Below are 24,367 nucleotides of genomic sequence, written 5' to 3'. Positions count from 1 at the left end.
AGTATTTTTATTTTTTTAAATTTTTTAATTTAATATATTTAGTTTTCAGCATTGATTTTCACAAAACTTTGAATTACAAATTTTCTCCCCCTTTCTACCCTCCCCCCCACTCCAAGATGGCATATATTCTGGTTGCACTATTTCCCAGTCAGCCCTCCCTTCTGTCACCCCACTCCCATCCCATCCCCTTTTCCCTTCCTTTCTTGTAGGGCAAGATAAATTTCTACCCCCCATTGCCTATGTATCTTATTTTCTAGTTGCATGCAAAAAATTTTTTTTTGTTTTTGAACATCTGTTTTTAAAACTTTGAGTTCCAAATTCTCTCCCCTCTTCCCTTCCCACCCACCCTCCCTAAGAAGTCAAGCAATTCAACATGGGCCACATGTGTGTCATTATGTATAATCCTTCCACAATACTCTTGTTGTGAAAGATTAACTATATTTTCATTCTTCCTAACCTATCCCTCTTTATTGAATTTTCTCCCTTGACCCTGTCCTTTTTCAAAAGTGTTTGTTTTTGATTACCTCCACCCCCATCTGCCCTCCCTTCTATCACCCCCCTCCTTTTTTATCTTCTTCCTCCTTCTTTCCTGTGGGGTAAGATACCCAATTGAGTATGTATGGTACTCCCTCTTCAGGTCAAATCTGATGAGAACAAGATTCACTCATTCCCCCTCACCTGCCTTCTCTTCTCTTCCTACAGAAGTGCTTTTTCTTGCCACTTTTATGTGAGATAATTGACCCCATTCTATCTCTCCCTGTCTCCCTCTCTCAATATATTTCTCTCTCATCTCTTAATTTGATTTTATTTCTTTTAGATATCTTCCCTTCATCTTCAACTCACCTTATGCCTGCTCGCTCTCTCTCTCTCTCTCTCTCTCTCTCTCTCTTTCTCTCTCTCTCTCTCTCTGTATATATATATATATACATATATATATACATACATATATATACATACATATATATATATACACACTCACACATATATATACATAAACATATATATACATATATATATATATATATATATATATATATATATATATATATATATATATATATATACACATATATACACACACACGCATATTCCCTTCAGCTACCCTAATACTGAGGTCTCATGAATCATACACATCATCTTTCCATGTAGGAATGTAAACAAAACAGTTCAGCTTTAGTAAGTACCTTGCAATTTCTTTTTTCTTGTTCTTTTTCTTGATTCCCTTTTCATGCTTCTCTTGATTCTTGTGTTTGAAAGTCAAATTTTCTATTCAGCTCTGATCTTTTCACTGAGAAACTTTGAATGTCCTCTATTTTATTGAAAATCCGTATTTTCCCTTGGAGCATGATACTCAGTTTTGCTGGGTAGATGATTCTTGGTTTTAATCCTAGTTCCACTGACGTCTGGAATATTGTATTCCAAGCCCTTTGATCTCTTAATTTAGAAGCTGCTAGATCTTGGATTATTTTGACTGTGTTTCCACAATACCCAAGTTGTTTCTTTCTGGCTGCTTGCAATATTTTCTCCTTGATCTGGGAGTTCTGGAATTTGGCGACAATATTTCTAGGAGATTTCTTTTTGGGATCTATTTGAGGAGGCGATCTATGGATTCTTTCAATTTCCTTTTTTGCCCTGTGGCTCTAGAATATCAGGGCAGTTCTCCTTGATAAGTTCTTGAAAGATGATATCTAGGCTCTTTTTTGATCATGGCTTTCAGGTAGTCCAATAATTTTTAAATTATTTCTCCTGGATCTATTTTCCAGGTCAGTGGTTTTTCTAATGAGATATTTGACATTGTCTTCCACTTTTTCATTCCTTTGTTTCTGTTTTACAATATCTTGGTCTCTCACAAAGTCACTAACTAGCTTCCACTTGCTCCAATCTAATCTTTAAGGTAGTATTTTCTTCAGTGGTCTTTTGGACCTCCTTTTCCATTTGGCTAATTCTGCCTTTCAAGGCATTCTTCTCCTCATCAGCTTTTTGGAGCTCTTTTGCCATTTGAGTTAGGCTATTTTTTAAGGTGTTGTTTTCTTCAGTATATTTTTCAGTATTTTGTTGGGTCTCCTTTAACAAGTCATTGACTTGTTTTTCTTGGTTTTTTCAGATCCTTCTCATTTCTCTTCCCAATTTTTCCTCTACTTCTCTAACTTGCTTTCCCAAATGCTTTTTGAGCTCTTCTATGGCCTGAGACCAGTTCATGCTTTTCTTGGAGACTTTTGTTGTAGGCTCTTTGACTTTGTTGACTTCTACTGGCTGTATGTTTTGGTCTTCTTTGTCACCAAAGAAAGATTCCAAAGCCTGAGACTGCATCTGGGTGCGTTTTCGCTGCCTGACCATGTTCCCAGCCAACTTACTTAACCCTTGAGTTTTTTGTAGGGGTACGACTGCTTGTAGAGTAAAGAGTTCTATGTTCCAAGCTTGGAGGTATGTGCCAGCTCTGCCACACCAGCACTCCTCCTTCCCCAAGGACCCCCAACCTGGACTGGACTTAGGTCTTCAGCAAGCTCTTCACTCCTGCTCTGATCTGCCACTTAATTCCTCCCACCAGTTGGGCCTGGGGCCATAAGCAACTGCAGCTGTAGTTCTGTAGCTGCCCCACCTCTGCTGCCCCTGGGGCAGTGGCTGAACCGCAGACTCTATTCCCCTGTCCCCAGCAGCTTTTCCCACTAACCTTGTCTGTTGTCTTTGGTGTTTGTGAGTTGAGAATTCTGGTAACTGCTGCAGCTCACTGATTCAGGGCATTAGGGCTCACTCTGCCTGGCTCCTGGTCTGGTTGGTCCACCCCACCCATGCTAGGCTCTGCTCCGTTCTGTTCCACTCCCAGCTCCGTGCACGAAAGACCTCATCCAGCAAACATCCAGGCTGTCCTGGGCTGGAGCCCTGCTTCCCTCTGCTATTTTGTGGGTTCTGCAGTTCTAGAATTGGTTCAGAGCCATTTTTTTATAGATTTTTGGAGGGACTTGGCGGGGAGCTCACGCTAGTCCCTGCTTTCCAGCCATCATCTTGGCTCTGCCCCCCCCTCCTGTACAATCTTAAAGCAATCTTGAAACTTTTTAATATCAAAAGCACCAAAATCTACTAAGATTTATCAGTATGCCAAATTTTTATAATCTGACTTTATTTCTGTAATTCCAAAGAGGCCCAAGGCTGCAATAATGGAAAAATGTATTCTGTAGTGTTTTTTTCCTCTTTTCTTATAACCTAATGTCCTGCAGAAAGCCTGAACTGGGAGTTATTCCTGTTTACCAGGACAACTACATCAAGTATTAAACTTCTTCATTTTGCCTAGCATTTTAAACTCTTTGAGTACAGGCTTTTAGAATTTTTCCTAGCTGGTTGCACATTCTCTCTTAAAAGTCTTCGAATGTAACAGAAACTATAAAAAACACAAACAGGACAAAAGATAAAGATGTTTTTTCACATTTTACAAAGACATTTACAAGATACAGAACACAAAATGATGAGACAGAAAAAGTGCACACAATTTTTTAATTGTAATTGAAAGTACCTTCTTCAGGCCAGTTTTGGGACTTAACCTGGATTTTTATGTAACATAATTGGAAAGCTCTATCTTTTAGTCACCTTTTCCACTCATATATGGAATGCTACACCTGTTTCCAGGACAATAAAATTCTCCTGACAGGGTATTAATTTTCCAGCAGGCTATTTCCCTGGTCTCATGCCAAAAGAAATTTTTACAAGGGGAAATACCAGAGAGGAACCCATAATTCTTCTCCTAGGGGAAAATTAATCTTAGATAACCCCACTACCTGGGGCAAACCCAATCTAACCCTATACTTCCCCAATCCATGAGTCAAACCTAAATTTAAATCTCCTGTGAAAACTGAATCTATCCATGAACTTCCCCAATCCCTGAGGTGGGTCCAAACCTAAACTGGGGTAAACTTAATCTAAACCTAAAGCACCCCAATGCCTGGGGAGAACCAAATTTAACCATAAATTTCCCCAAATCCCTGGGGTAAACCTAAAAATTCCAGGGGAAAATCAGTCCCCAAGTCCCCTCTTTTTCTTAGGAGCAGGCCTCTCACCTGGGACATTAAAATCCAAACCCAAACTTAACCAATCCCTGGGGCAGAACTGATACCCAAAATCACCTTACTCCTTGGGGAAAACCAACAACTGGATCCAAACTTAAATAAACCTAACATTTCTCCAATCCCTGCACCACTGAAAAAAAATAAAAATAAAACCCTAATTTTTACCTGTGCCCAGAAGAAAAAGTTATCAAGAGCCTGTAGCTCAGTCATTTATGTCACGTCTGACTCTTTGTGACCCTATTTTGGATTTCCTTGGCAGAGATACGGGAATAGTTTGCCATTTCCTTCAGCTCATTTTGCAGATGAGGAAACTGAGGCAAACAGGGTTAAGTGTCTTGGCCACAGTCACATAGCTAGTGTCTGCAACCTGATTTGAACTCAGAAAGATGAGTCTTCCTGACTTCAGTCCTAGCATTTTATCCATTGTGCAACTTAGTTGTCTATTTGGATTATGTTATCCAAGACAATTTGGGAGTTGTCCTGTGGGTAAAAGCTGAGAATACAAGGAGTTTTGTTTCAGGGGCCCAGGGCAAAGAGATGGTTAAATAGAAGAGGATCATGCGAAAGGGAACATAAATCCATTTCTTGTGTCTTGAGAAGCAGAAGAACGAGTTTCCATCCTCTGCTGGTGTGTACATGTGACCTCCTGCAGGAGTATTTAGAGCGTCCGATCTGAAGTGTCATCACTGAGGACCCTTCAGGTTGTTCAGGTCAGAAGAACTTTGGAGAAATGAATTCCTCTCTCTGAGATGCACTGATCTCTGTTCCTTTAAGCCTCTCTCTTATCTCTTCCCTCAGGTCCTCGCTTCTACCCTTTGGTATATTTTGCTCCTTTGAGCCCAAGCATTTTCCATTTTAAAGTCATCAGAGGCTCCCAAGGACCTGCTGAGGAGACTCAAGCTGGAAATTCCACTCTTTCTACAGCACAGGAGTTCTACTAAGGTAAGCTCCCAAACACTGTGAATGCTCCATAGGGCTCTATCAGGACATTTTAGTCCTTTAGGTAGTACAGAAAAAATGCAATAATAAATCAATGCTTGTTTCTATAGATTGCATGACATACATCAGTGTGCTATCCAGAAAAAAATAAACCTCCAAAAACTGAACTGAAATTAGGTTCCAAAAGATTAAAAAGATGAAAGGAATATAGACAACAAAAGGATGTTTAAAACTGGAGGCACTGTGGAAAAGGGGAGGGATAGCTGGCTTTGTAATCAGAGGATGTGGGTTCTGGCACTGTCTATGTGATCTTGGGCAAACGATTTAATTTCCATGAACCTCATTTTTCTTATATGGAAAATGGGACTGGATGAGTTTTGAGATCCGTTCTAGGTCTAGAGCTATGGTGCTAAGATCCCATGACATGACACTCTGCTACTGAGTAGGTCAGTATGCTTGGCCCAGTCACTGGACTTCTCTAGTCACTAACTTTTTCATCTATAAAATGGGGTGGATGGATTAGGTGATTCAATTCCATAAACATTATTTGAGGGGAGATGCTGGGGCTGGACATGAAGATCAGGAGACACTCACACAGAGAATTAAAGCTATTTGGGCCAATGAGGTTGTGAAGAAAGTATGTAGAGAGAGAAGAGAAAAGAGCCTAGGATTGACCCTTGGGGAATACCCAGAGTTAAGGTCTGTTATGGATATTATCCATCCCCCAGCCCAGTTTTTCTTCCAAACTTTGCTTTCTCTAAAGCACCAATATCCTGCTGGTCTCCCTGGATTGGAGGTCAGCAGGATCCCGGACTTCCCATTTTCCCTTATTCCATACAGCCAAGGAGCTGCCAGATCTTGTCATTTCTACCTTTACTGCTTCTTTGTCACCTTGTCCCTTCTCTCCACTCACAGCTCCCTATTCATTAGGCTTGTCCTCACCTGCCACCTGGGTTATTGCAACAGCTCCTGATTGTTCTCCCTGCCTCGAGCCCTGCCCCATTGCAGGACAGTCTACAGATTGCTGCCAATGTCATTGCCTTTAAATACAGATCATACTCAATTAACTTCCTTAAGGAAAGTGAAAACTCTTCTTTAAGACTTTTAGTGCTTAACAGCCTGATAGCAAGCTAAGGTTTTCTTTGCCTATGTGGCTATTGAACCCCCTTGTCCCCCCATGCCTTCCCTCAGCACACACACCACACACACACACACACACACACACACACACACACACACACACACACACATAAAGAGAGAGAGAAAGAGAGAGAGAGAGAGAGAGAGAGAGAGAGAGAGAGAGAGAGAGAGAGAGAGAGAGAGGCAGTCTCCCCAAGAGGATATAGGACCTTTGAAGGCAAGGGTTTGTTTCATTTTTTGTATGTGTAGCCCTACACTCTAGCAATAGTCTTGTCATATAGTAGGTGCTTAATAGATCCTTGTTGATTGAGGATGGATTCCATTATTGTCAAACTCACATTTATACCTGACCTTTTGCTCTCATACTTCTTCCATCTTCTCACAATCACAGAAACCTTGCTTCCCCAGAATGTGCTCCATCCTTGGTTATGGGGACATAGAGCAAATGTACACCTTCTCTCTCCAGCTCCCTTTACCTCTCAGTTTCTCTCAATTGGTCTGTCTATCACCTACCCCAACACTTATACTGGGCCTGGAGGAGCAGTGGCCATCCTCCTTGCTCTTTATAGCCATATCTGGACCATCTTGTACATCTACATCTGCTTCTATTCCTCTATTCATTCTTAGAAGCCTTCTTTTCCTGGCCTCCAGGTCATTTCCCCTCCCTTCTCAAGGCATTCAGTGCCTGGCTTTTTTGATGCCCCCCGCCAACACCATAGGATGCAGGTATCTCAGTTCAACCACTTCTTCAATTCTCAAAAGCTGCACCTCATTTTCATTCTCTTTCCCCTCAAACCAGCACTAATGTGTATTGGACTGAGGAGTGTTCGGAAAACCACCTGAGTTGTCTGCCTTGAGTGTTGAAAGTCAAATTTGAGGAGGTAGAAGTACTGCAATTACAGTCAAATGACCTGGCTTTGAATCCTGGTTTCAGCCATTTTCTATTTCTGTGATTTTGGGGAAGTCTGTCTCTATAAGCCTCGGTTTCCACATCCGTCCACTGGTGAGGTAGAAAGAAATGTCTTCTAAGGTCCATTCTACATCTAAGACTGCAATCTGAAGAACTTATTCTGATTTTCTATTACTGATTTGCACTTTTCAATCTGTGGTTCTAGGACCATTGGCCTTAGCAGAACTCAGACGGTGCCACTAATTCCCATGTTACAGGTGGAAACAAAATGTGCAGACTTGTTGTGGCAGTGTTTATGATCCAGGCACTGAGAGCAGGATGTATTTTACAAGATATTGACAGACCTGAGAATCCTGAAGTTGAAATGAATGTTGTAAGTTTTATTCTTATTGGGAAAAATCATACTCAAATCATTGGTTTCTCTAAGATTCCAAGTGTTTAAAAGTCTTTGGAGTCTGAGTAATAATACTGTAGGGAAGTCACATGTTTATTTAGGAAATGATGTATCAGAATCATGACCATAAAAATGGTTGTCTCAATACCGTGAACTAAATGCACTATTTTTTCCCAACCAGAGCCAGATCATTCTTCACTGGCAATACCCAGTTGAAGAGTATGAAGTTGAGACAGAAGATTCATATATCCTCACCCTTGTAAGGATTTCCCATGGAAGAATGGGCAATGATGTACCAGGTATTTGTCAAGTCAAGGAGACCCAGGTTTTGAGTAGAAGGATGTGGGTTTCAATTCTAGTCCTGTTCTTTACTAGTGCCTTGAGAAAACCACTTTTCTCAGAGCCTCTGTCTTCTCTTTTCAATGGAAAAGTCATGCTGAAGAATAATCTAAGGTCCCTCCCATTTCTAACAGTCTTCATTCCAATATCAAGAAATTTTTCGCAGCTAAAGGCATTATCTTTCCTTCAAGGAACCCAAGTCAGGAGAAGGATTTTGAAGACAACTAAAGCATGGAAAAGGTTAGAAACCTCATTTTCAGAGAGAATCAGATTAACCAATCTCTGTGGCATCCTGGTCACAGAAGGACCTGACAATGAGATTCAAGGCAATGCATGGTTGGTGGCTACCCAAAGTGTAGGGTCTGCTGATTCTCCAGGTGCTTCTCACTTCTCTTGGTAAGAATGGCTGACAAGTCTTTTCTGCTGACAATAGTTTGGTCTTGCCTCTGTCTCTTTGGGAGCATATCTTCAATTTCTTTGATAGCCTAGAGCACCCAGCTTAGAGCCAGACCCCTGACTCAATACTCAGCAGACACTCATGGAAAGACCATTGACAACTGAGCTGGTCCAAGTTGAGTAACTCATTTCACCCAGACTGTCTCTCCTGCATTTCTTCAGTCTCCTGTTTCCCTGAAGGCTGTGGTCTGTGACCAAGTGGATACCCTTCTAGGCAGAAAGAATTCTGTCCTACAGCCAACAGAAATCAATAGCCCTTCTAGGCCCAGATTCAGTAAGAGCATGATGGGTGGGTGGCATTAAATCAGCCCTTTCCATTCTCTATGCCTTACTTTCCTTGACTATACAATGGGAGTGATTAGATGGTGCATGGGGCTAAATGGACTGTGAGTTAGGATAGATCTGAATTTGAATCCTACTTCACATATTTAATAACTGTATAATCCTGGTCAAATCATTTAATCTCTTCCAGTTCCAGTTTACTCATCTACACAATGGGGTAATAAGAGTACCTACATTAGAGGATCATGAGAATCAAACCAGACAAATATACAAATTGTTTTTAGTATTATTTACATTAAGCTAGTCTCCAAAGCTGCTTCATCTCTGCATGTAGAGGCTCTTGTTTTATTGGGTTTTTAATTCTGGCATGGCTAGAATTTGAGAGGAAAATCTCATTGGTCACTCCACTCACTTGAGAATGTGGCAGTGCCTACCTGAGCAGTTACTGATTTATGCGTGCCCACTTCTGCGTAAGCTGAGTACACCCCAATATCCTTCATTCCTATGGGAAGATTGGATTATATGGCGATAACCATCAGACTATCTTTCTGAAGTTGAGTCTGGAAGTGCAGAGCTCAGGAAACGTTCTTTTAAACAAAATGTCAGCCTTTTCTTCTGATGCCTGGGATATACCCAACTCATAGGTCTGGTGATCTGTACCCTTTGTTAGGAATCCAAACTCCATAGGTTCAAGGGTATTTTTTTCAAATTTTAAGATTTTATTTTTTCCAATTTATGTATAAAAAGCATTTTAACTTTTTTTTTCAAATTTTGTGTTCTAAATTCTCTCCCTTTCTCCCTTCCCCACCCCCCATCCTCATTGAGAAGGCAAACGATTTGACATCTTTTATTCATGTGTACTCAGGGAAAACACATTTCCATATGTCATTCTGTGAAAGAAAACACAGACAAAAAACCCAAGAAAAACAAAGAAAGTAAGGAAATAATGTCTTCAATCTACATTCAGGTTCCACTAGTTCTTCATCTGAAGATGAACAGCACCTTTCATCAGAAGTCCTACAGAACTGTCTTGGATCACTGTATTGCTGAGAACAGCTGAAGTTATTCATAGTAGATCAGCAAACAAAATTGCTGTTGCTGTGTGCAGTGTTCTCCTGGTTCTGCTCATTTCAATTTACATCAGTTCAGATAAATCTTTCTATGTTGTCCTGAGAACATCCTACTCATCACTTGTTAAAATGCAATAGTATTTCATCACTATCATTTATAATAACTTGTGCAGCCATTCCCAAATTGTTGGACATCCCCTCAATTACAATTCTTTGTCACCACATAAAAAGCTGCTATAGATATTTTTGTACACATAGGTCCTTTTCTTTTTTAATCTTTTCATGATACAGATCTAGTAGTGGTATTGCTTGGTCAAAGGACGGTTTTATGGCCTTTTGGGTATAGTTTCCAAGGCAAGATTTTCCATGTCAATGTGGCCAAATTTCATTGTGAGTATTTACCTTCTGTCCCTTTCAGCTCAGCGGCCTGTCGTGTTTTTGCAGCATGGTTTGTTCGCAACTTCTGTAGTCTGGGTGTCCAACCTACCCAACAACAGCTTGGGCTTCATTCTAGCAGATGCAGGTTTTGATGTGTGGATGGGAAACAGTAGGGGGTGTACCTATTCCCTGAAACATGCCTTTTTGTCAACAAATTCCACCGAGTACTGGGCTTTCAGGTAGGCAAAGTGGGTTTCATGGGCCTTTGAGTTTTCAATTAAGCAGTAGCAAAGAATGAAATTTCATCTTTGTTTAGTTTCACTCATGATAATTCTTTCAAAGAATTGCTTTGAAAAATCACCCAATCTTGATGACATTCTATCTTGTTGCCTGCTTTTCTGTGACACCTTGCCTTTATTTCAAATGAACATCTAGATTAATGGCAAAAACTTTAAGAGAAATGGATCCCTGCAGCTTTATATTGACTTAGAAAACAACAAGTTAACATTATCCATGTTTCATTGTGTTTTTATTTGTTTTAGTAGCTGCTTTGGGGAGGTTTTCTAGCATAAGTCTGATACATCTGTTAGACCACCAGACACAGAGAAGTTTGAAGAACAGGAATAAGAATTTCATTCTCTATTCATGTAAGGCAAGAAGGATGTGTAGTTAGTCATATATTGACATCATAGCCCTGATGTCAATCTGACTTTGTTGTTGTTGTCTTTTGGCAGTTTTGATGAATTGGCTAGATACGACCTTCCAGCCTCAATTGACTACATTGTGAAAAAAACTGGGCAGAAGATATACTATGTGGGCCATTCCCAGGGCACCCTTATTGGTATGCTCAGACTGACTGGAATCTGAGACCTTCAACCTTGTCTCTCCATGAAGTTCAAGCTTTTTTTGTTGTGTGAATGAGTACAACACCTGTAAATGGGTCCTGTCAGTGAGCTTAGAGAAGAGAATATAAAGGAGGGTGGAAGCTGCAGGCAATAGGAGGAGGGATAGGTCACACTGATTGTCTTCAGGTTTCTGGAGGGTTTGGTGCAAAAGAGGACAGATTTATTCAGCTTGGTCTCAGGGGTGGAGGAAGGATCAAAGCGTAGAAATCATAGAAAAGTAAAATTTGAGTGACTTAGGAAATTGTCCTAACCAAGGCACCTCTCTGCAGGGGGGATGGACTGAGGCAGGAGGTAGCAAATTTCCCTACACTGTAGACCTTCAAGTGGAAGACAGATGACCGATTTTCCAGGTCACACTTGTGTTTTCTGAGGTTTAGTAAAACACGTCCAATACCTTTTCTAGGGCAGCTAGTTGGTGCAGTGTATAGAGTGTGCTGCATGGAGGCAGGAAGACTCACCTTCGTGAGTTCAAATTGGCCTTGGACACTTATTAGATGTGTGACCCTAGATAAGGCAGTTAACCCTGTTTGCCTCAGTCTCCTCATCTGTAAAATGGACTGAAGGAGTAAAAGGCAAATGGATCCAGTATCTTTGCCATGAAAACCCATAATGGGGCACAAAGTCAGCCATGATTGAAAAATGACTAAACAACAACAATCTCCTTTCTATATGTAAGCCATTCATGTGCTTGAACGCTTCCATCATGTCTTCCCTAAGTTTTCTCCCAGCTGATTGCCTCCTTCCACTCTTCACGAAGGATCCTTTCAAGGCCCTTTGCCATCCTGGTCAACCTCAGCTGGGTGCTCATAAGCTTATGCATTCCCTTCCCATGATGTGGTATCCCAAACGAAGACATGACTCCAGGTGTAGTCTGAAAAGGGCAGAGAAGTCTGTGGTTATTTTATTCCTAGTGTCTGATTCTAAGTCTTTCAATGCATTCTAAGATTGCATTATTGTTATTAGCTTTTGTTTCTTTCCTGCTGGCCAGGACAAAATGTTGCTTCCCATTGAGTTTTTATTCCACTACAATTCTCAGATTTTTTTACACTGAGTTATACGTCCCCTACATTGTACTTATGGACTTTTATTTTTTGAGCCAAAATCACCAGTTACTTATTGTCTTCAAAATGGGCCAGTTCAATGACCATTTCTCAGTCCTTCTCTTCTTGATTTCTTTTTGGTCCCTCTTTATTCTGTCCTCCTAGCTTTTTCACTGCTTCTTTATCTCCTGTGATGGATTTTCACCCATATTAAAGCCCCTAAATATGGATGTTCCCCAAACTCCTTATGTTTTCTTTTCTCTCTTCCCTCTCATTTTGTGATTTTATCAGCTGCCATGGACTAAGATATGTCTCTCCCAGATATGTCTCTCTAGCCTTTGTCTTTCTCCTGATTGCAGGTCTAATATCACCATGCTCATTGGATTGTTCATCCTAGGGGTCCTATAGGCATCTCCCAGTCAATGTGAATGAAATGGAACTCCTCATCTCTTGCCCCAGACAAACCCCTCTTCTGAGCCTCCCAATTTCTGTCAAAGATGCCACCATTTTTCCAGAGTTCCAAAGCCATGAAAATGTCACTGTCATACTCTACTCTTCACTCTCCATTAATCCACATATGCCAACAATCTCCAACTCTTGTTTCTACCTTCACATCATGTCTCTCATGAATGCTGTTCTCTGGACTTGCCCACTCCACTACCTTAATTCAGACTCTTATCAATTCTTGCCTACACTATTGCAACTTCTGATGTTTCTCCTCATCCATGGTCTGTCCCCTCACCAACCCATCCTCTACATAGTGACCAAAGAGATTGACTAAAGCATACTTCTTACTCTATTCCATCCCATTCTAGCTTCCAGTGTTATCTTTTATGTTGATTTGTCATACTCTATGAGTGTTTTGTCTATACTTATATGTAGGTGTGTTACCTTCCCCCATTAGAAGATGTGGCCTGTTTCATTTTTGTCTGTATGCCCAGTACCCATTCCAATGCTTGGCTCATACTGATTAAATGCTTCTTGATTGATCAGTGACATTCTTTTGATTGAGCCATTAAACCAGTCATAAATGACCATAACTTTATATTTCTGTAGCTCATAACTCCCTTTATCTTCTACAAGAATAATTCAGCTTGGTCAAACACTTTTTGTAAAAGATTTATAGGCCTGGAATGCAGTCTGACAGAAATCAAGCTTAGAGCAACATCTTACATCACACTCCATAATATGTTATATACAGATACGTGATCTCCATATTAAAGATCTGAACATGAAAAAATTAGACGAGAAACAGATCATGTACCTGTCAAAGCTATGGATAGAAGATATACTTGTAACCAAACAAGGGATAAAGATAATTACAGAAGATCAATTTGATAACTGATTATATGAAACAGATAAGATTAATTCATGTAGGATAAGAAGGAAAGTGGATGGAAGGTGAAACAACACTTTGTATCAAATTTGTCTGATAAAGGTTTCACAACAAATATTCATACATACATACATACATATATGCATACATACATACATGTTTGTATATATATGAACATACATATATGCCATTCCTCAGTAAATAAATAGTCAAAGATATGAATAGACAGTTCTGAAAAGAATTGTATTTGATAATCACTTTAAAATAGCCCAAATCACTAATAATCAAATTATAAATCAAAACAATTCTGCAAATTGGCACACATGTCAAAAATCACAGGAAGATCTATATAGGCAATATTTCCAGAATTTCTCTGATTTGCCAGTCTAGGGACCCTAAGATAAAATTTAAATCATTACGGTGAGTCATTAGAATAATATCCTTGATAGCATTTATTTCAATTGAGAAGAGAGCGAATTAAAAAATGTCTAACCCCAACCACAAAGGCGGCCATCTCTTCCTGAGTTAAGAAGGAACTGGTGCAGTGGACAGAACACCAGCCCTGGAGTCCGGAGGACCTGAGTTCAAATCTAGCCTCAGACCCTTACTAGCTTGAATGATCCTGGACAAGTCACTTAACCCTATCAGCCTCAGTCTCTTCATCTGTAAAATGAACTGAAAAAGGAAGTACAAAACCACTTTCTTTGCCAAGAAAAGTCCAGATAGGGTCACAGATATAACTGAAAGAACTCAACATCAACAATATCAGGATTCTATCCATTGCACCACCCAGATGCCTTCCAATTCTTTTCAGCTAATATTTTCCTTTTAAAATACTCCAAGGTTCCTATAAAAATCTTAATTTATGCTCTTTATATTAAGTTGACTGAATTGACCAGACCTTTGTTTACATAGGCATAAACTAAGGTCCAGTGAGTTGAAAAGCATCCAGAAAATACATTCAGTGAGAAACCTGCTGCTCGTGTTCCAGATGGTGGTGCAGGGTGGCTGAGACTAGATGACCCCTGAGGTCCAACTTAGAGATTCTTGAACTCAGTTATTTTCCCTTTCAGCATGGTAGTAGGATTTCTAGGGTTCCTGTCCAAGGTACTGAACAATTCCCTCTGGTTCCCAGACTCACAGGGTCCTTAGTCAGAATTAGAGTGCCCTTCAGCATTCACCTAGTTTAAACAATTATCCTGTTGTCTTTCAGGTTTCCTAGCATTCTCCACCTTACCCAAGCTGGCTCAGGAAGTCAAAGCTTTTTTTGCTTTAGCTCCTGTCTTTTACATTCGGCACATTAAAAGCCCCCCAGCACTACTGCTTTTGCAGGTGCCCGAGTCATCGCTAAAGGTATGTAATTTCTTTGCAATCTGGAAGTGAATAGCAGATCAGTGGATAAGTAGAGAATAGGCAGTGGTGATATCTGTGTGGCTCCCAGAATCACTGAACTTAAACATAGCTTCACTGGAAGCCCATTTCCCTAGAAATGGAGGGAAAAGGCATTCCTTTTACCCATAAGAATCTAGATCCATTCTACTATCCCAGAATGAAAGAAATCTCAAAGTCAGGAGGAACTTTAGGGTTAAACTTGTCTGATTCATTCCTTTATACAGGCTCTGAGGCTCAGTACTTGTATAAATTTGGATCTGTCATTCTTCCTCTCTGAGCTTTAGTTTCCTACTCTGTAAAATGGGAAAACTGGACTGGAGCAATCTGTTAGGGCCAGGTGAAGATAAGATCTAAATAATGATTCACTTTGTTAAAATAGAAATGTCAAATCTTTCCCTCTTTACTTCACCTAATTATAGAATAGTCAGTTTGAGCTCCAGCTGTTCTTCATATCTGAACTGTGCTTCCTCTTCAATTCTCCCTCTTAGAAATCTGTGTTTCCTTCAAACCCTGCTGCTGACATGAGGCCTGGTTCCCTCAGCCTCATGAGTCTCCTCACTCTCCTATGACCTTATATCCATTTTTTATATTTATTGTATCTACTTTCTATTTGTAGCTATAGAGAAGGTGGCCCAGTGGAGAGACAGAGCTGGCCTTCAAACCAGGAAGTCTTAGGTTCATCTCCTGTCTATATCACATACTGCCTGGGGGATATTGGGCAAGTCAGTGATGCACTCAGAGATTTGGGCAGCACTCCAGTACTGTAAGCTTCAGAACAGTGCCAGCCTCCATCGGTAGAAAGTTTCCTGCTCCAGGGAGTTGCCAGAGCAATGAGAACATGAGCTCAGTCCTGGATGCTATCCTTTATGCAAACATGTTTTGTACATTTTGTATGTGTGCACACTGTCTTCCCTTATAGTCAGCAATCATTTATTAGGTACTTCCATGTGCCAGGCACTGTGCTAAACACTGGGGATACAAATACAAAAGAGAAAGGCAGTCCTTTTTCTCAGGGATCTTACAGGATAACAGGGGAAGAGAATGAATAAAAGAAAACTGAAAGGCAGAGGATGGTACCCCCTCCCCCTATGGCAGGGTGTGGTGGAAAAATCAGAGAAGTCCAAAATGGGTTCAACCTAGAGGAAAGCTAAGAGCTGTCTGAGGAGATGTCTTTCCAGTCCCCCCCCCCACCCTAAATGGAGGAGTTTATGGCTCCACCCTACAGTCAGAGGGTCAGAGGGCGCTAATGAGTTGAGAATACCAGAGCTGACTGGATCTGTCCAGATGATAAGATTTCCCAAGGATGAGTCTGCAGGGGCATGATGGGGAATTCACAGCAGTCCATGGTGAGTGTTGCTGTTGCTGAGGTGTTTAAGTCGTGTCTGACTCTTTGTGATCCTATTTGGGATTTTCTTGCAAACATACTGGAGCAGTTGGCTATTTCCTTCTCTAGCTCATTTTATAGATGAGGAAACTGAGGCAAACAGGATTAAGTGACTTGCCCAGGGCCACACTGCTACTAAGTGTTGGAGGCTGGATTTGAACTCAGGTCTTCCTGACTCTAAGCTTGGAACTGTGCACACGGTGCCACCTAACTGTTCCCCAAATGAATGTAGCCAATAGGAAATGAGATGTTCAAATGACACCAACCAAATATTGAAGGGCCTGGGAATCAGGTCATGTGAGTAAGAGTTAAAGGACTGAGATTATTTGTCTTGGAGAAGAGAAGAGTCAGTATGTAGGGGGAGTATGATAGCTCTCGTTAAATATCAGAAATTCTGTCATTTGGAAGGAAGATTAGATTTATTCTTCTTGACACCATGAGGCAAAAGATGAATTGGTAGGAAGAGCAGCATGGTGTAATAGAGAGGTAATAGGGAACTACTGATGAAAATAACACCCAGCATTTAGTGACGTTTGCAAAGCACTTTATAGATATCATGTCATTTGATCCTCACAAGAGCCCTGAGAGGTGGTGATATTGTTATCTTCTTCTTGGAAACTGAGGCTAAGAAAGGTAAAAGACCGACTCAGGTTAACCCAGGCTTTAACCCAGAGCTTCCACCAGAGCTTAAATACCAGCCCAGGGTCACAGATCTAGTACCTGAGGCAGGGGTCAAGTTTAGTCCTTCCTGATTCCAAATCCAGCATTCCACCTAAGATTGCACCCCGAGGGGCCATATAGATGGAGCTCTGGGTTTGAAGTCAGGACACTTGTTAGCTGTGTATCCTTGGGTTACTTAACATTTTTTATATGCCTCAGTTTCTTCATCTGTGAAATGTGCACAGTAATAGCACTAATCTCTCAGGGTTGTAAGGATCGTATGAGATAATATTTGTAAAGAGTGCTTAGCATAGCGCCTGGCACAGAGAAGACGCTTTCCTTAATGGTTATTCTTTTATTGGTGTCCCCCATACTTGAGGCCTTTGGGACGTGGCTGGACGGCCACTTTGGAGGGACATTGTCAGGGGCTTTTTAGCCTCTCTTAGTTACTGCTTAACTCAGTGATTCTGAGTCTCCGATCTCACGGGCCACAATGCTCAGGGTCCTACACGTTATGTCTCTTACCAGTGCAAGCAAGAATGGCAGCAGTGGGCATGGTGTGCTGTATGATAGTGGGGCTGGGGAACTGTGCTTTGTTGCATTGGACTATCTGAATTTCAGTGACTGCCCCATTTTGTGTCTGTTTGAGTTTTTTCACAGCTTTTACTGGGTGACAAGGACTTTCTGACCAAGACTGCCCTCAAGAAGGTTCTGGCTGATAAAGCATGTGAGAATGAAGTAACTGATGTCTTCTGTGCCCAAACCATCTTCAGTTTGTCTGGATTTGATCCAGAAAACTTAAACATGGTATGAGTACTTTCTTTTCCTTTTCTCGGCTATTAGTAACCTGTTACAGTTGACATGAGAGCAATGCAAAGTCATTTGGGTTTTCTTTTCAAAATGCCAACCAATCCGGGAGCTCTAAGATTACCTGTTTTTTTGAGGGGGGATGGCAGGACAATTGGGATTAAGTGACTTGCCCAAGGTCACACAGCTAGCAAGTGTGTCAAGTGTCTGAGGCCAGATTTGAACTCCTCCTGACTCCAGGGTTGGTGCTCTACTCACTGCGCCACCTAGCTGCCCTAGATCACCTGTTTTGTAGGCCACAGGCAACTCCAGAAACTTTTGTCCACTAAATGGTTAAACCTAGATTGGTGCACAACACTTACTTTTCATTCGTGATCTCTCTTAGTCTATACCTTATATCTTCTAAAACTAAATAATAACAGCCAGTAATATGTGTAGTACTGGAATAACTCATACCTCTGATGCTGTAAGGCCACTAGTGTCTTCTACTGATACCATCCCTCTGTCCTTTGCTTTTTTCTGCATGCCATCTGCACTCTCTGTTGAACATCATGTTATCACTTCTGGGTGTTTTCTGCAAGTCCACTGCATGGCCACTGAGTTTCCATGACTTGCCATCCATTTAAGCTTCATGTCTTGCACCTACTGCCTAATCTGGCTTCCATCTTCTAGGATGCAGTAACCAGCTTCCAAACTATAAGCAGTCACACCCAACTAAGGTGGAGTCAAACAAAAACCAGGCACAGTATCCTCAAAGTAAGATTCCTTTTATTAAATAACTGATGTCTGGGTTGGATTGAAGTACATTGTCCTGGGTTATTAATTCTCGTAATTCTAATCCCTTACGAGCATCTTAAGCTGCCAAAACCTATTCCTTGGGCCTGTATGGATGAACCCTCACTAACTGAGGTGGACACTAGGCTCCAAGAGGCACTTACTGGCCTCTATCCTTCTGGCATGGGATGCAAAAGAACTTGAGTGAGAAGAAGGCAAGGCAAAGTCAGTGCCCTCTACCTCCCTGTCCTGCCTCCAAGCATTATGTACTGGAGGCAATAGCAGAAACTCAAACCCAGAGCAAACTACACCTGGTTTTGATGCTGCATTTTGGCTAGTGAATAACCTCCTTGGGTTTACTTACCTATGCCTTGAAACGAATTCCATTAAAATGACAAGGGACCCGTAGCAGGAGATGTTCCTACTAAGGGACCTTACCCCCCACCATGCTCATTCTAAAGGTGGAGAGTGAGGAATTGGGTGTTCAACTAAAGGGAAGAGGTATCTGGAGGAAGTATAACCCACAATCATATTGCATTTGAATGTTGACCAGGTGAAATTCTGATTTCAGGGCTAAAATGACAAATGCAGTGAGTTTTCTACTATCCCACACTATCTCTTCAAGAGAAGGGATCTGCTGAAATGTGTCCTTAGTGGCATCTTCTCTGATTCTTTTTTTATTGCCTCCCCATTTCACCACCTATTTGTTGGAAATGGTCAATTGACTCTCTTTTTCTAAATGGCATCTTATTTACTTGATCCCATTTGGCTTACACTGTGCTGTTTCAGGTGACATTAATGAGCTGCATGACTCTGGACAAGTCAATGCTTCTCAGTGCTCTAGGAAACTCTCCAAGACTATGAATTGCTGAAGAGGTGCCCACTTAAATTTGTAGAGAGATTTCCTCATCCAGGAGATCCATAAAACAATCAAATCCTGGGTCTTCTCCCTATCTTCTACATTGTGTATGAAGGAGCATCTAGAGACCTCACCATGCACAGAGAATGCTTTTTGGATTGGAACTGTGCTCAGGACTTGCTGAGGATCATCGAACAAACGATCCACCTTTTTATGTATGACTTTCAAAGAATCTTGTTTGTTTTTTATATGTGGATGACAAACGTCTTGTTGGAAGAGACCCTTTAAGGTAGAGGCCCCTTGGGAGGCTAGGGCTAGATTTCAGGGAGTCAATGGGATGGGAAAACCTGCATCTTTATTTTTCACTAACCTTAGGTTTCCTTATAATCCTATGGGCTTTATTCTATGCAGTAAAAACACAGTTCTGAGGAGGGATTCCTTGGCTTCACCAGATGGCCCAAGAGGCCTGTGAAGCAAAAAAAGTCTAAGAACTCGTGCTTTAAGTCAATCTTTTATTCTCCCATGAAAGAGCTTTTTTATACACAACAAACCTAAACAAGTAAATTCTGTTTCCTCTATATGTTGTAATTGGTTTTATACAATGATGTTTTCTGCTGTTGAATACCACTTATAAAAAGTCTGTTCCCTTCTACTGCTCTCAGCAAGTGGGGGTGCTATTTGCTGAGGGTTTTGTATATATGTGAAAACACAGATATGTGTTGGGCATAATTTCTTGATTGGCTCTTTTTGTAATATGCTTTGGAATTCTTTCCACGCCTTTATTATTTTCCCATCACCCATGTCCCTTAGGGCCTGATTCCTTAGTGCCTCCTAAAGCCCTTGGTCCCTTCCCATACTTACCCCTGTGTACCAGAAGAAAATAGTCTGTGCTTTTTCATTCTTCTTTTCTTCAGGGCTATTTCTGATTGCTCTGGAAATCTTTTTTTCTTGGTTTTGTGGATTGCTATGGCCACAGAATTTGTGACCAAATGGCTGGCCAAATGATGGTGAGCCTCTCTAGGCTTAGCCAGGATGGTCCTCAGAGAGAAGCCCAGCTTCTTGCCAGTACTGGTCTGGAGACCTTTCCAGCATGCCAGAATCTGCCCAACATTGAGCTCTACTGATGAGCTTTCAAGAGCCCAAGATCATTCTGTCATGAGCCCTCAGAGCAGGCTTTCTACAGAAAATAAGTTATTGGTTTTTTTTCTCTTTAGAGTCGAATTGATGTATATGCAGCACACAACACAGAGGGAACATCTGTCCAAAATGGTCTTCATTTCTACCAGGTACCATTTTTTCAGTACTCCTACATTCTATAATTCAAAACCTTTTTCCATCCTTCCATCCTCCCTTTGAAACACTTCCACAGTTTGGAAAAACAACCGAGTCACCAAGTCTTGGGCCCTACAAGTGTCTCCTGGGCCTGATTGGAGGCCTAAGCTTTCTGCAGGTGGCTCTCAGGGAAAGTGCAGTGTGGTTGGTCCCCTGTGCTTGGTGCCAGCTTTCTCCTCAAATCTACTTGGCTAGACTTTTCTGAGTACGAAAACAATCTTGTTGTGACTTGTTTCTCTTGGATTTTCATCTTTTATACCTAGAGGATAGTTCACATTTTCAGCACACCTCAGGGATCTTGTGACAGAAGCTATTCCAGGGACAGGAATAGGCTGGGTGATAGTTACTAAAATATCCCAGGAGAAGCACTAATTCCCCCTTCCACCCAGCCCTGGCCTCCATGTCTTCTCCACATCACCAGGAAGCTATCTGTCCCCTCTGCAGGTACTCTGAGCTAGAATTGAATCTCAAAGGAAAGTCTGCCCAGTTTAGAGCTGCCCAGGGAAAATTCCATTTTTACATTTCACCTGCCCCTTCCATGCCATACAAGTGCAGCTCTTGCTTCCTAGAGATGACCTAAACTCCAAGGTGTCCTCAGGAAAGGATCAAAAGGCCAGCGGTCATGGGAGGGTCCCTGAGTGCCAGGCACCCTGGCTTGTCTTTCTCAGGTAATACAATCTTAGCTTTCTCAGTGCACCATGTAAGCCCAAAGGGGCTTAAAGATCGCCCCCACCCTGTCATCATTTCTCCACTCCAGTCTATAACATGGTCTTGATAAAATTAAAAGACATATTCCCCTATTTACTATTTTCATTTGAGGGGGAATAATATGTTCATTTTCATTTAGCCAGGTTGGACAGTGGATTTTTAATCTGTGGGACTCAAGGATGAATACTGTTTCTAATTTGTGTGTTTGTTCTTTTTGTTGTCTCAATTTTAGGTTTATCATGAAATTCAACCAATTCTCCGAGCTTATGACTGGGGGAGTCCTGAAGAGAACTTAGCCCACTATAATCAGGTGATTTTCTTTTTAAAAATGGAGCTTTTCCTTTTTAAAGAAGTAATTAATGGTGACAATCAGGAGCCTTGATTTCTAATTCTGACTCTAGGTACTAACTAGGTCTGTGACCATGGACAAGTCACTTGGCATCTCACTACCTTAGTTTCCTCAGAATGATAGAGTTGGTCCAGATCAAGGATTTTTAACCATTTTTTGTGTCATGGACTCCTTGAGAGGTTTGGGGAACCTGATGGGCTCCTTCTAAGAAGTCCTCCCTTCTGTAAAAAGGCTTTCCCAGGCCTCCTCAATCTCAGGCCCTCCGTGATATAATATGTCCATTTCTCTTGTCTCTTTGTACACAATTATTTTCTCTCTCCCATTAGAATGTGAACTTCTTGAAGCCTGGCACTGGGTTTTTGCATTTCTCTGAATCCCAGTATTTATCACAGGACCTGACATAGAGAAATGCTTAATAAATCCTTGTGGACTGACAGACAAATGCATAAAATAAGACTCCTATGTTTACAAAGGTGATTTATTATATTAAAAATAGTTATCCAAATAGTTGAAAAAATACATTCACACAACCCCAGGTTAAGAATCCCAGATGCTGATCTCTAACATTTCTTCTAGCTATAAAGCTCTATGAGTTTATATTTTAAGGAAAGCTGTCCAGCACAGAAATTACAGTGCCTGGTATATTGAATAAATACTTGATTGATTCATATCTTCTTAGTCTCTATCTAATAGGACACACTCGAGGGGACCTCATAGATTAAGAGCTATAGGAAACCTAAGAGGTTATCTAGGCCAATCTCTTCCTTTTACAGATGTAGAAACTGAGGCCCAGAGAGAGGATAAGTGATTTACCTTACTGCATAGAAGTAATAAAGAACAAAACAGGATTCAAACCCAGGTCTTCTGGCTCCAAATCCTGCCCTCTTTCTGCCACCTCACATTGTCCCCCCCCCCAATATTCTTTGGTGATGATCGTTGAAAAAGCTAGAAAACTGCCTCATATTTAGCATCTCTTAGGGTAGAAGTATCTATCTTGTTCTTATAGATGGCATGAAAACCTGGCCCAGTTCCTGGCCAAAATATAAATCCTTGAGTCCAGAAAATCCCTCCAACCATCAGTCTAGTGACCAGATCACCAAAAGGGATGCCTTATTTTTCTGGAACGTAGCTTTACTTTGATTTAGTGTGGGATGGGGCAATGGTTATCACATATTACAGAGACAGAGATGAAATTCATATATAAATTAATGAATGTATATATAACCAATATCTCATATATAAATGTGTATCATGTATATGAATATATATCACATATATTAATACATTTTTAAAAATCCATTTACGTATTTTGTTTGAATTAATGATTGCTTACCAAGAAATAATGTGTTCATCTGGCCCCACTGTAATGATTCTCTTCTTTAAAAAATATTAGTAACAATGATAAAGTTAAACCAAAGCATAGTTTTTGGCTCTGACAGTCTCATTTAGCAGAAAGGAAGAAGTGTGTAAAGCACTTTTAAAAAATCATACAAGGAATCGCCTGCCTCCAGGAGTGATAGGACATTGAATTGGGCTCTCTGGGAAGACACTTGTCCTCTTTTGTGTCCATACAGACGATTCCTCCAACCTACAATCTATCGACGATGAAAGTGCCAACTGCGCTGTGGAGTGGTCTAAGAGATTCGTTGGCTGACCCAATAGATGTCTCCAATTTGGTCCCCCAAATCCCCAAGATGATTTACCACAAGATTATCCCCACTTATGATCATTTGTCTTTTGTTTTTGGCATTAATGCACCTCAAACAGTTTACTATGAAATAATCAAAATGATCAAGGAATCCCCGTAAAGATGGTATTGATGGTGAAATCACTTCCCTTTTATGAGAGCTGAGCTCAAACTTATTTTCTTCTCTGTAATGGGTCTCTAGGAGGGATAATAGGACTGTCTTCTTCATTTAAATGCACTGATAGAAATAAACAATGTTCATCCTCACCCATGTCATTGGTCACATTCTGATTCCTAACAACAATAGTGTGTTCACAGTAGTGGGGAGCTCAAATTTCCTCAAAACTTTTATGCTATAGGAAGAATGTTCCCCAATTTCTTTGTAAAATTACCAAAATTAAGTGTTATTGATGCCACTTATTTCTATGCCATAGTCAGTTTTATGATATTCTTCCCTTTTTGGCAGAAATATTGGTGGGGTATCTCTTACTGACAAATGAACACAGTTCTCTGCTCTGGTTGTCCCCAGGCTTTCTGCTGAGGGGAAGGAGGGATCCTACATTACCATTTTCTGGTGCCATTATCATTTGTTCATTTAGTCAGAATTTAGCTTCCTTCTAAGTGGCAGCTAGGTGGTCCACTGAATAGAGCACCTGGCCTGGAGTCGGGAATACCAGAGTTCAGATCCGGAGTCAGACACTTAATAGCTGTGGGGCCATGGACAAGTCACTTAACCTGTCTGCCTCAGTTATCTCAACTCTAAAATGGGGACAATAACAACATTTACCCTACAGGATTGTTGTGAGGATCAAATGAGAATTGTAAAAGGCTTAGCACAGTGCACTGCTCACCTTGCTGTGTTAAGAGTCTTTTTTCTCCTTCACATTCTTGGCTTCGACAAATTGAAACAAAGATGCATGTGGTCTTCTGAATTTATCCAGCTCTTCTTACAGATGAGGAAACTGAGGTAAACAGGGTTATGTGACTAGTACAGGGTCACGGAGCTAGTAAGTGTCTTGAGGTCAGATTTGAACTGAGGTCATCCTGACTCCAGGCCAGGCACTCTAGCTGCCCATATGTATATATAGATTCTATATCTATAGGGTATATATGTATTACATATTTATATATCTAGAAAATAGACATTTATAAATAGACATGTCTAGAT

The 24,367-nt window shown here is 40.9% G+C and overlaps 1 protein-coding gene across 1 annotated transcript; it reads left to right on the top strand.

The window, feature by feature from the left end:
* Nucleotides 1-7,315: 7,315 nt before the first annotated feature.
* On the top strand, nt 7,316-23,320 carry LOC118828475 (lipase member J-like). The gene is made up of 9 exons (XM_036735098.1): nt 7,316-7,420; nt 7,623-7,740; nt 10,007-10,205; nt 10,701-10,807; nt 14,461-14,600; nt 17,344-17,490; nt 20,338-20,409; nt 21,396-21,473; nt 23,087-23,320. The coding sequence occupies exons 1-9, from the start codon at nt 7,316-7,318 to the stop codon at nt 23,318-23,320; spliced, it is 1,200 nt and encodes a 399-aa protein (XP_036590993.1).
* The last annotated feature ends 1,047 nt before the right edge of the window (nt 23,321-24,367 follow it).

The sequence above is a fragment of the Trichosurus vulpecula genome, chromosome 8 (assembly GCF_011100635.1).
Source record: "Trichosurus vulpecula isolate mTriVul1 chromosome 8, mTriVul1.pri, whole genome shotgun sequence".
Taxonomy (NCBI): domain Eukaryota; kingdom Metazoa; phylum Chordata; class Mammalia; order Diprotodontia; family Phalangeridae; genus Trichosurus; species Trichosurus vulpecula.
This window is presented reverse-complemented; position numbering and strand designations above follow the sequence as displayed.